Source organism: Oncorhynchus keta, chromosome 5, assembly GCF_023373465.1.
Source record: "Oncorhynchus keta strain PuntledgeMale-10-30-2019 chromosome 5, Oket_V2, whole genome shotgun sequence".
Lineage (NCBI taxonomy): Eukaryota > Metazoa > Chordata > Actinopteri > Salmoniformes > Salmonidae > Oncorhynchus > Oncorhynchus keta.
In genome coordinates, this window is record NC_068425.1 from 33,849,963 (window position 1) to 33,861,977 (window position 12,015).

At 46.9% G+C, this 12,015-nt stretch overlaps 1 protein-coding gene across 1 annotated transcript; it reads right to left on the reverse strand.

The window, feature by feature from the left end:
• Positions 1 to 278: 278 nt before the first annotated feature.
• LOC118374058 (tetraspanin-10) lies at positions 279 to 3,313 on the reverse strand. Its single transcript, XM_052518291.1, has 3 exons — positions 2,613 to 3,313; positions 1,629 to 2,245; positions 279 to 1,297 (listed from the first exon to the last, which is right to left on the reverse strand). The coding sequence occupies exons 1-3, from the start codon at positions 2,700 to 2,702 to the stop codon at positions 991 to 993; spliced, it is 1,014 nt and encodes a 337-aa protein (XP_052374251.1). The 5' UTR covers positions 2,703 to 3,313; the 3' UTR covers positions 279 to 990.
• Positions 3,314 to 12,015: the final 8,702 nt, after the last annotated feature.

Here is a 12,015-nt window from a genome sequence, read left to right on the forward strand (position 1 = left end):
TAGATGATGTTATCTTGTAGCTTTACTCCACTAGATGTTATCTTGTAGCTTTACTCCACTTGATGTTATCTTGTAGCTTTACTCCACTAGATGTTATCTTGTAGCATTACTCCACTAGATGTTATTATGTTGTAGCTTTACTCCACTAGATGTTATTATGTTGTAGCTTTACTCCACTTGATGTTATCATGTTGTAGCATTACTCCACTAGATGTTATCTTGTAGCTTTACTCCACTAGATGTTATTATCTTGTAGCATTACTCCACTAGATGTTATCTTGTAGCTTTACTCCACTAGATGTTATCTTGTAGCATTACTCCACTAGATGATGTTATCTTGTAGCATTACTCCACTAGATGATGTTATCTTGTAGCATTACTCCACTAGATGTTATCTTGTAGCATTACTCCACTAGATGATGTTATCTTGTAGCATTACTCCACTAGATGATGTTATCTTGTAGCATTACTCCACTAGATGATGTTATCTTGTAGCATTACTCCACTAGATGTTATTATGTTGTAGCTTTACTCCACTAGATGTTATTATGTTGTAGCTTTACTCCACTAGATGATGTTATCTTGTAGCATTACTCCACTAGATGTTATCTTGTAGCATTACTCCACTAGATGTTATCTTGTAGCATTACTCCACTAGATGTTATCTTGTAGCATTACTCCACTAGATGTTATCTTGTAGCATTACTCCACTAGATGATGTTATCTTGTAGCATTACTCCACTAGATGTTATCTTGTAGCATTACTCCACTAGATGATGTTATCTTGTAGCATTACTCCACTAGATGTTATTATGTTGTAGCATTACTCCACTAGATGATGTTATCTTGTAGCATTACTCCACTAGATGTTATCTTGTAGCATTACTCCACTAGATGATGTTATCTTGTAGCTTTACTCCACTAGATGTTATCTTGTAGCTTTACTCCACTAGATGTTATTATGTTGTAGCTTTACTCCACTGGGTCTTATTAACTTGTAGCTTTACTGCACTGGATGTTATCCATCAGTCTTGTGGTGATGAACAGAGTGATGATCTGAACCCCCAGTAGGACGATACCCACGGATCCTATCAGGCCTGTGTGCTGCTCTATCCAGCGGGACATGCCCCCCAGACAGCCCCCCAGGAAGATGACGCTCTGAGCAGAGAACTCATCCAGCTGCTGGGATCCTACTCCACACTGGGAGTTCCACACCGTGCCGTTCTCCAGGGGGTCCACACAGCAGGTAGCAGGGACCCCACAGGACAGCACCCCCGGGGCAGAGCAGTTATAGTACCTGGGATGAAGAGGACATAGGAGGGGAGAAGCAATTCAATTGGCTGCTTGGATAATGTTATGTGACATAAAAGCAATAACCCCAGTTATGTAACATATCATCTTTGACAGATTTATATTTTATACATTTTATTTTATCTTTGTTCATACATGTTATTCTCTGAGGTGAACTCTATTTTACAAGAGAGACCTGCTCATAACTAACAAAACTATCAAAATGATAATAACAACCCACATTGACAGACATCAGTTCACAAGGCTGTGTGTCAGTCAATGGACCATGTAATCACAAGTCATCATGTCAATGGTCTGGTCAGTCACGTCTCACTCACATGTTGACCTCCCAGTCTCTGTAGGTGTCGGCCCCGCAGCACTGCAGTCCTATCTGGATCTCATCTGTGATGAACCTCAGGTCCAGGTCATCCTGGTAACGTACCATGGCAGCCAGCATACCTGACCTCAGGTATCCCTCTATCTGTCCCTGCAGGCTGTAGGCCACAATTGCCGCTAAGACCTGGGCTGCTACCAGGACCAGCACGGTGGCTGAGAAGACCTGGAGCAGGCAGCAGTTCTCTCTCAGAGCCCCCACACAGCCTGACAGGCAGAGGGTAGACAGCACCAAGCCCAGCACCACAAACACCAGCATGGGGTCGGTGCTGATCTGTCCTATTTTCTCCTGAGCGAAGGATTCCTTGTTGATGAGGCCCCACAGTCCCAGGGCCAGGACCACCAGGCCTAGCACTGTGAAGAGGAGGTTGCTGAAGAACAGGAGGTACTTTAGAAGGCAGTCTCTCAGGGAGAAGGGCCTGCTACGGGCTCTGGGTTTTACCTCCCTGGTTCTACCCTGGTTCCCAGGTCCATCATTCGGTCCTGGTTCTGGAGCCTGTTCTTCTGTGCTGCTCTCGTCAGTCCCCTGGAGGACTCCTGACAACTCTCTATCTGTGTCTGTCTTCAAAGAGGAAACAGGACAGACAATAAACAATGAGATTTCACTGAGACAAAAACAACTCATCAAGTTCAGTCTGTAGTGGTCGTTGTCTTTAGGTTTAGCCTACTTGCAATCATAGAATTAGAATCTATAGAATGGGTCTCCCCATCCAAGTCAAGAATTGCATAACGGGTGGACTGGTAGCCATTGGAGTTTATGCATGAGTTTACCAGTCAAATTGACAGGGTTAAAGGTTGCAAGTCCTTTTATTCAATACTTTTTCTATGCTTGCAACGTTGAAGGGACTGTAAACTCTATTCAATAGTATGTACAGTGAGTACATAACTAACAGCATACAGGTTATCAGACAGACATACAGTTACTGTACCTTTGGTATGAGTGGGCTGGTCTCAGTCTGTGAGGTCTCTCTCCTCAACCAGGGAAAACTAAACCATCTCATGGACTGCAACCTCCTCATCTTCCTAGCTGCCAGGAAACGGTTCTCCCTCTGTCCTCTCAGAAACTATTCTTCTCCTGTCCTCTCAGAAACTATTCTTCCACTGTCCTCTCAGAAACTATTCTTCTCCTGTCCTCTCAGAAACTATTCTTCTCCTGTCCTCTCAGAAACTATTCTTCTCCTGTCCTCTCAGAAACTATTCTTCTCCTGTCCTCTCAGAAACTATTCTTCTCCTGTCCTCTCAGAAACTATTCTTCTCCTGTCCTCTCAGAAACTATTCTTCTCCTGTCCTCTCAGAAACTATTCTTCCACTGTCCTCTCAACGAATCAATGTGTGATGGACGATTCTCCCCTTGTCCTCAGCTAGTGTGTGAGAGGCGGTTCTCCCCGTCTTCCGGTCAGTTAACGAGACTACAGGAGAGGAGAGGAGAGGAGACTGTCTGAGGAGAAAGGGAGAGAGTTGAGGTGGTGGAAGCCAGTCCAGTACAGCTCTATGCAGTGTGGTGTGGTGGGTGTGTAGTTAGCTCAGGGCTCCAGCAGACAGAAGAGTGTATTCATTCATCTACACTGTAGCAAAATAAATTGTAGCAGAACGAGAGTTTCTTATTGGTCAAATTCATGTAGAACACTCCCTGTTTTGGACCGTTGCTTTTGTTTGGTTCCTAATGAATATAGTCCAGGGCTCCCAGGGATTCTTTGCAGCATCATGTGAGAGTCACAGTGCAGGCGATTAAGAAGTAATCAGATCACGCCTCAATGACTGTTACACTCCAGGGTGAAGTTTCCCTTGGGTACAGATCTAAGATCAGCTTACCCTCCCCAATCCTAACCTTAACCATTAGTGGGGAAAATGCCAATCTGACCCAAGATCAGTGTCTACTCAGGCCAACTTCTCCTGAGTGTTACAGGAAGAAGAGATGCTCAGGGAACAGATCCCACTTTGATCCACAACAGCCATGTGATGAGACTGTGGAATTACATCATAATACATAATTGTGAGAATGTTGTGAGCATGTTGTGTGTTTTAGCCAATGAGTGTCTCTATGGTAGATATAATTCATTCAAAAAGAATGAAGTGAAAACAATAGCAAACTTTAGACACAACCAGGGGTGGAAATGGAGGGAACGCATGGAAACCAATATCCCAAAGCCCCATTTAGACACTAATTATTATTTGTGATTACGGCCTACCGGGGAACAGTGCCTTGTTCAGGGGCAGAACAACAGATTTTTACCTTGTCAGCTCTGGGATTCGATCCAGCAACCCTTCGGTTACTTGCTCTAAACGCTAGGCTACCTTCCACCCCAAAATCATGAAACTATCAGAGGCTGTCAGGTTGGACTCAGTCCCAAAAGATAACTTGTCTGAATAATAGAGATCTAGAGAGTATAAGAGTGTATGAAAGTAATTATTTTGATGCTCTTTGTGAAGTCTATGAACTTCCACCTGGCCTGTATGAGGACTGATAGTGATCAGTTTCAGTAGTACAATTGAAGTAATACTTTCTTCATATCACCTGCAGGGGGCAGCAGTGCTAACCTAACAGCTTGTAGGGAATGGAGATGGCCTCCACAGGAGTTGCTCAGAGGTATTCTGTTGTTCTGCTTCAATAATCAGTCAGTCAACAACACAGTATTTACATATCTACTTTATCTCAGTTGTTAACACTGTCAATCAGTGGTTACACATTGTTAACACTGTCAATCAGTAATTACACATTGCTAACACTGTCAATCAGTGGTTACACATTGTTAACACTGTCAATCAGTGGTTACACATTGTTAACACTGTCAATCAGTGGTTACACATTGTTAACACTGTCAATCAGTGGTTACACATTGCTAACACTGTCAATCAGTGGTTACACATTGCTAACACTGTCAATCAGTGGTTACACATTGTTAACACTGTCAATCAGTGGTTACACATTGTTAACACTGTCAATCAGTGGTTACACATTGTTAACACTGTCAATCAGTGGTTACACATTGCTAACACTGTCAATCAGTAATTACACATTGCTAACACTGTCAATCAGTGGTTACACATTGTTAACACTGTCAATCAGTGGTTACACATTTTTAACACGGTCAATCCCACAACACCAATCTAGGGCTGCAATGGATTCATATATTTAATGTATTCAGAAGCATGTTTATATCACAATCAGGAGTAAGTAGCATTGTATTTGAAGTGCCACAGTCCATCTCTGAGATCCAGTCACCATCACCTCAGAGTTGACACGTCCAGGCTCCAAGGCCAGGTTTGTCCCAGTAGGTAGATGGTAAACCTCAGGTCAAGGTTTGTCCCAGTAGGTAGCTGGTAGGTCTCAGGTCCAGGTTTATCCCAGTAGGTAGATGGTAGACCTCAGGTCCAGATATGTCCCAGTAGGTAGATGGTAGGTCTCAGGTCCAGATATGTCCCAGTAGGTAGATGGTAGGTCTCAGGTCCAGGTTTGTCCCAGTAGGTAGATGGTAGGTCTCAGGTCCAGGTTTGTCCCAGTAGGTAGATGGTAGGTCTCAGGTCCAGATATGTCCCAGTAGGTAGATGGTAGGTCTCAGGTCCAGGTATGTCCCAGTAGGTAGCTGGTAGGTCTCAGGACCAGGTTTATCCCAGTAGGTAGATGGTAGGTCTCAGGACCAGGTATGTCCCAGTAGGTAGATGGTAGGTCTCAGGTCCAGGTTTGTCCCAGTAGGTAGCTGGTAGGTCTCAGGACCAGGTTTATCCCAGTAGGTAGATGGTAGGTCTCAGGACCAGGTTTGTCCCAGTAGGTAGCTGGTAGGTCTCAGGTCCAGATATGTCCCAGTAGGTAGATGGTAGGTCTCAGGTCCATGTCTGTCCCAGTAGGTAGATGGTAGGTCTCAGGTACCAGGTTTGTCCAAGTAGGTAGATGGTAGGTGTCAGGTCCAGGTTTGTCCCAGTGGTAGCTGGTAGATGGTAGGTCTCAGGTCCAGATATGTCCCAGTAGGTAGCTGGTAGCTGGTAGGTCTCAGGTCCAGATATGTCCCAGTAGGTAGATGGTAGGTCTCAGGTCCAGGTCTGTCCCAGTAGGTAGATGGTTGGTCTCAGGACCAGGTTTGTCCCAGTAGGTAGCTGGTAGATGGTAGGTCTCAGGTCCAGATATGTCCCAGTAGGTAGATGGTAGGTCTCAGGACCAGGTTTGTCCCAGTAGGTAGCTGGTAGATGGTAGGTCTCAGGTCCAGATATGTCCCAGTAGGTAGATGGTAGGTCTCAGGACCAGGTTTCTCCCAGTAGGTAGCTGGTAGATGGTAGGTCTCAGGTCCAGATATGTCCCAGTAGGTAGATGGTAGGTCTCAGGTCCAGGTATGTATCCAGTAGGTAGATGGTAGGTCTCAGGTCCAGATTTGTCCCAGTAGGTAGCTGGTAGATGGTAGGTCTCAGGTCCAGGTATGTATCCAGTAGGTAGATGGTAGGTCTCAGGTCCAGATATGTCCCAGTAGGTAGATGGTAGGTCTCAGGTCCAGATATGTCCCAGTAGGTAGATGGTAGGTCTCAGGTCCAGGTATGTCCCAGTAGGTAGATGGTAGGTCTCAGGTCCAGATATGTCCCAGTAGGTAGATGGTAGGTCTCAGGTCCAGATATGTCCCAGTAGGTAGCTGGTAGGTCTCAGGTCCAGATATGTCCCAGTAGGTAGATGGTAGGTCTCAGGTCCAGATATGTCCCAGTAGGTAGATGGTAGGTCTCAGGTCCAGATATGTCCCAGTAGGTAGATGGTAGGTCTCAGGTCCAGGTATGTATCCAGTAGGTAGATGGTAGGTCTCAGGTCCAGGTATGTATCCAGTAGGTAGATGGTAGGTCTCAGGTCCAGATATGTCCCAGTAGGTAGATGGTAGGTCTCAGGTCCAGATATGTCCCAGTAGGTAGATGGTAGGTCTCAGGTCCAGGTATGTATCCAGTAGGTAGATGGTAGGTCTCAGGTCCAGATATGTCCCAGTAGGTAGATGGTAGGTCTCAGGTCCAGATATGTCCCAGTAGGTAGATGGTAGGTCTCAGGTCCAGATATGTCCCAGTAGGTAGATGGTAGGTCTCAGGTCCAGGTATGTCCCAGTAGGTAGATGGTAGGTCTCAGGTCCAGGTATGTATCCAGTAGGTAGATGGTAGGTCTCAGGTCCAGATATGTCCCAGTAGGTAGATGGTAGGTCTCAGGTCCAGATATGTCCCAGTAGGTAGATGGTAGGTCTCAGGTCCAGGTATGTCCCAGTAGGTAGATGGTAGGTCTCAGGTCCAGGTATGTCCCAGTAGGTAGATGGTAGGTCTCAGGTCCAGATATGTCCCAGTAGGTAGATGGTAGGTCTCAGGTCCAGATATGTCCCAGTAGGTAGATGGTAGGTCTCAGGACCAGGTTTGTCCCAGTAGGTAGCTGGTAGATGGTAGGTCTCAGGTCCAGGTCTGTCCCAGTAGGTAGATGGTAGGTCTCAGGTCCAGGTCTGTCCCAGTAGGTAGCTGGTAGATGGTAGGTCTCAGGTCCAGATATGTCCCAGTAGGTAGATGGTAGGTCTCAGGTCCAGGTCTGTCCCAGTAGGTAGTGGTAGATGGTAGGTCTCAGGTCCAGGTTTGTATCCAGTAGGTAGCTGGTAGGTCTCAGGACCAGGTTTGTCCCAGTAGGTAGCTGGTAGATGGTTGGTCTCAGGACCAGGTTTGTCCCAGTAGGTAGCTGGTAGATGGTAGGTCTCAGGTCCAGATATGTCCCAGTAGGTAGATGGTAGGTCTCAGGACCAGGTTTGTCCCAGTAGGTAGCTGGTAGATGGTAGGTCTCAGGTCCAGATATGTCCCAGTAGGTAGATGGTAGGTCTCAGGACCAGGTTTGTCCCAGTAGGTAGCTGGTAGATGGTAGGTCTCAGGTCCAGATATGTCCCAGTAGGTAGATGGTAGGTCTCAGGTCCAGATATGTCCCAGTAGGTAGATGGTAGGTCTCAGGTCCAGGTATGTCCCAGTAGGTAGCTGGTAGATGGTAGGTCTCAGGTCCAGATATGTCCCAGTAGGTAGATGGTAGGTCTCAGGTCCAGGTATGTCCCAGTAGGTAGATGGTAGGTCTCAGGACCAGGTTTGTCCCAGTAGGTAGCTGGTAGATGGTAGGTCTCAGGTCCAGATATGTCCCAGTAGGTAGATGGTAGGTCTCAGGTCCAGGTATGTCCCAGTAGGTAGATGGTAGGTCTCAGGTCCAGATATGTCCCAGTAGGTAGATGGTAGGTCTCAGGTCCAGATATGTCCCAGTAGGTAGATGGTAGGTCTCAGGTCCAGATATGTCCCAGTAGGTAGATGGTAGGTCTCAGGTCCAGGTTTGTCCCAGTAGGTAGCTGGTAGATGGTAGGTCTCAGGTCCAGATATGTCCCAGTAGGTAGATGGTAGGTCTCAGGTCCAGGTTTGTCCCAGTAGGTAGCTGGTAGATGGTAGGTCTCAGGTCCAGATATGTCCCAGTAGGTAGATGGTAGGTCTCAGGTCCAGGTATGTCCCAGTAGGTAGCTGGTAGGTCTCAGGTCCAGATATGTCCCAGTAGGTAGCTGGTAGGTCTCAGGTCCAGGTATGTCCCAGTAGGTAGCTGGTAGGTCTCAGGTCCAGGTATGTCCCAGTAGGTAGCTGGTAGGTCTCAGGTAGATTTGTCCCAGTAGGTAGCTGGTAGATGGTAGGTCTCAGGTCCAGATATGTCCCAGTAGGTAGATGGTAGGTCTCAGGACCAGGTTTGTCCCAGTAGGTAGCTGGTAGATGGTAGGTCTCAGGTCCAGATATGTCCCAGTAGGTAGATGGTAGGTCTCAGGACCAGGTTTGTCCCAGTAGGTAGCTGGTAGATGGTAGGTCTCAGGTCCAGATATGTCCCAGTAGGTAGATGGTAGGTCTCAGGACCAGGTTTGTCCCAGTAGGTAGCTGGTAGATGGTAGGTCTCAGGTCCAGGTATGTCCCAGTAGGTAGCTGGTAGATGGTAGGTCTCAGGTCCAGATATGTCCCAGTAGGTAGATGGTAGGTCTCAGGTCCAGATATGTCCCAGTAGGTAGATGGTAGGTCTCAGGTCCAGGTATGTCCCAGCAGGTAGATGGTAGGTCTCAGGTCCAGATATGTCCCAGTAGGTAGATGGTAGGTCTCAGGACCAGGTATGTCCCAGCAGATAGCTGGTAGGTCTCAGGTCCAGGTCTCCTGTAGTTTTACTCCCAGTCCTCTCATCCTCTATTTGTCTTGGATCTTCTTGTTGCTTTGGATCCTGTTTTGGTTCAGAGTATGTCAGTGCAGAGAGGGAGATATACTGAGGAGAGGAATATGTGCAGATCTTCCAGGTTATTACATGTTTTCTGCTGTTCTGGGACTGCTGGCCAACTCAACACCTTCCTCCTCATGGCCAGTCACCTAGTGTCATGACATCCGTAGATTATACTCTCTCTGGAACAGATTGTCCCTCCAATTGAGCATAAATGATTTGACGTGAACGTGAGTTACAGTGACCAGATTCATTCTGCTCTATTAAGACAATTATTCTACTGGAATTGCGGACTCAACTTGCCAGTGAATGACAGAGAGTTTCCACTGAGACCACCACAGTCACACACTTTTCCACCCATAGAACGAAGGGGTCCAAACAGCTATCAAGAGTGGTCGAAATGGCTAACTTTGGTGTGTGTTGTTATATCAACTGTATATGAACATGTTACATAGCTGACTGGTGTGTGTTGTTATAGCAACTGTACACAGCATGGTACACAGCTGACTTTGGTGTGTGTTGTTATAGCAACTGTATATGAACATGTTACATAGCTGACTGGTGTGTGTTGTTATAGCAACTGTACACAGCATGGTACACAGCTGACTTTGGTGTGTGTTGTTATAGCAACTGTATATGAACATGTTACATAGCTGACTGGTGTGTGTTGTTATAGCAACTGTATATGAACATGGTACACAGCTGACTTTGGTGTGTGTTGTTATAGCAACTGTATATGAACATGTTACATAGCTGACTGGTGTGTGTTGTTATAGCAACTGTATATGAACATGTTAAACAGCTAATCATTTCTCAGCATGGAACCTGTCTGACTCCAGAAGCCATGCAGTGTGTGTGTGTGTGTGTGTGTGTGTGTGTGTGTGTGTGTGTGTGTGTGTACTATGCAGCTCAGTGCTCCTTCAGAGGACATTAACTCCATACTGATTTCTATTAGCAGCTCCCACAGGTCTCCTTACTCTGTCCAACTCTTCAGCAGGGTTTGCAATATTTCAAAACATCAACACCTGAACCATTTAATCAGTCTCGTCTTCAGATGCTTCCGATGTGAACATATTTGAATGCCTGATTTGACTGTAAACAAAACGCTCAATTATTTACACACTCAACAATCTAGTGGTCTATTCTTTATAATGGACCTTTGGGAACGAGGAAAAATGATTTCTACAGTATAGTATATGGACTCTTCTCCCTCCACACACACACACACACACACACACACACACACACACACACACACACACACACACAAACAGGACTGTACAATATCATATTGGATAATTAATCTATTGGTGATTACAGTAGCTGACAAACATGCTCTCTCCAAAGGAGGACGTCTTTTCCTGTGTAGTAAATCAAATGAGACTTTATTTCTTACATGCGCCGAATACAACAACAACAAATGTAGACCTTACAGTGAAATGCTTTACTTACAAGCCCTTAACCAACAGTGCAGGTCAAGAAGAGTTAAGACAAATATTGAAAAAAAGATTTGGGGAAAAAAATACAAAAATACCAAAAAATGTCATTATTAAACGTAACACAAAAACATAACAATAACGAGGCTATATACAGGGGGTACCGGTACGAGGCAGTGTGGAGGCTATATACAGGGGGTACCGGTACGAGGCAGTGTGGAGGCTATATACAGGGGGTACCGGTACGAGGCAGTGTGGAGGCTATATACAGGGGGTACCGGTACGAGGCAGTGTGGAGGCTATATACAGGGGGTACCGGTACGAGGCAGTGTGGAGGCTATATACAGGGGGTACCGGTACGAGGCAGTGTGGAGGCTATATACAGGGGGTACCGGTACGAGGCAGTGTGGAGGCTATATACAGGGGGTACCGGTACGAGGCAGTGTGGAGGCTATATACAGGGGGTACCGGTACGAGGCAGTGTGGAGGCTATATACAGGGGGTACCGGTACGAGGCAGTGTGGAGGCTATATACAGGGGGTACAGGTACGAGGCAGTGTGGAGGCTATATACAGGGGGTACCGGTACGAGGCAGTGTGGAGGCTATATACAGGGGGTACCGGTACGAGGCAGTGTGGAGGCTATATACAGGGGGTACCGGTACGAGGCAGTGTGGAGGCTATATACAGGGGGTACCGGTACGAGGCAGTGTGGAGGCTATATACAGGGGGTACCGGTGCGAGGCAGTGTGGAGGCTATATACAGGGGGGTACCGGTACGAGGCAGTGTGGAGGCTATATACAGGGGGTACCGGTACGAGGCAGTGTGGAGGCTATATACAGGGGGTACTGGTACGAGGCAGTGTGGAGGCTATATACAGGGGGTACCGGTACGAGGCAGTGTGGAGGCTATATACAGGGGTACCGGTACGAGGCAGTGTGGAGGCTATATACAGGGGGTACCGGTACGAGGCAGTGTGGAGGCTATATACAGGGGGTACCGGTACGAGGCAGTGTGGAGGCTATATACAGGGGGTACCGGTACTAGGCAGTGTGGAGGTTATATACAGGGGGTACCGGTACGAGGCAGTGTGGAGGCTATATACAGGGGGTACCGGTACGAGGCAGTGTGCGGGTGTACAGGTTACATGTAGGTAGGGGTGACATGATTATGCATAGATAATAAACAGCGAGTAGCAGCAGCGTACAAAACAAATTTCAATGTACAGTGAGTGGGTCCTTGGCCACAGTGATGTACTGGGCCGTACGCATTACCCTGTCTCTTCCAGTGCAGTACTGTCTCTTCCTGTGCAGTACTGTCTCTTCCAGTGCAGTACTGTCTCTTCCTGTGCAGTACAGTCTCTTCCAGTGCAGTACTGTCTCTTCCTGTGCAGTACAGTCTCTTCCTGTGCAGTACTGTCTCTTCCTGTGCAGTACTGTCTCTTCCAGTGCAGTACTGTCTCTTCCTGTGCAGTACTGTCTCTTCCTGTGCAGTACTGTCTCTTCCTGTGCAGTACTGTCTCTTCCTGTGCAGTACTGTCTCTTCCTGTGCAGTACTGTCTCTTCCTGTGCAGTACTGTCTCTTCCAGTGCAGTACTGTCTCTTCCTGTGAAGTACAGTCTCTTCCTGTGCAGTACTGTCTCTTCCTGTGCAGTACTGTCTCGTCCTGTGCAGTACAGTCTCTTCCTGT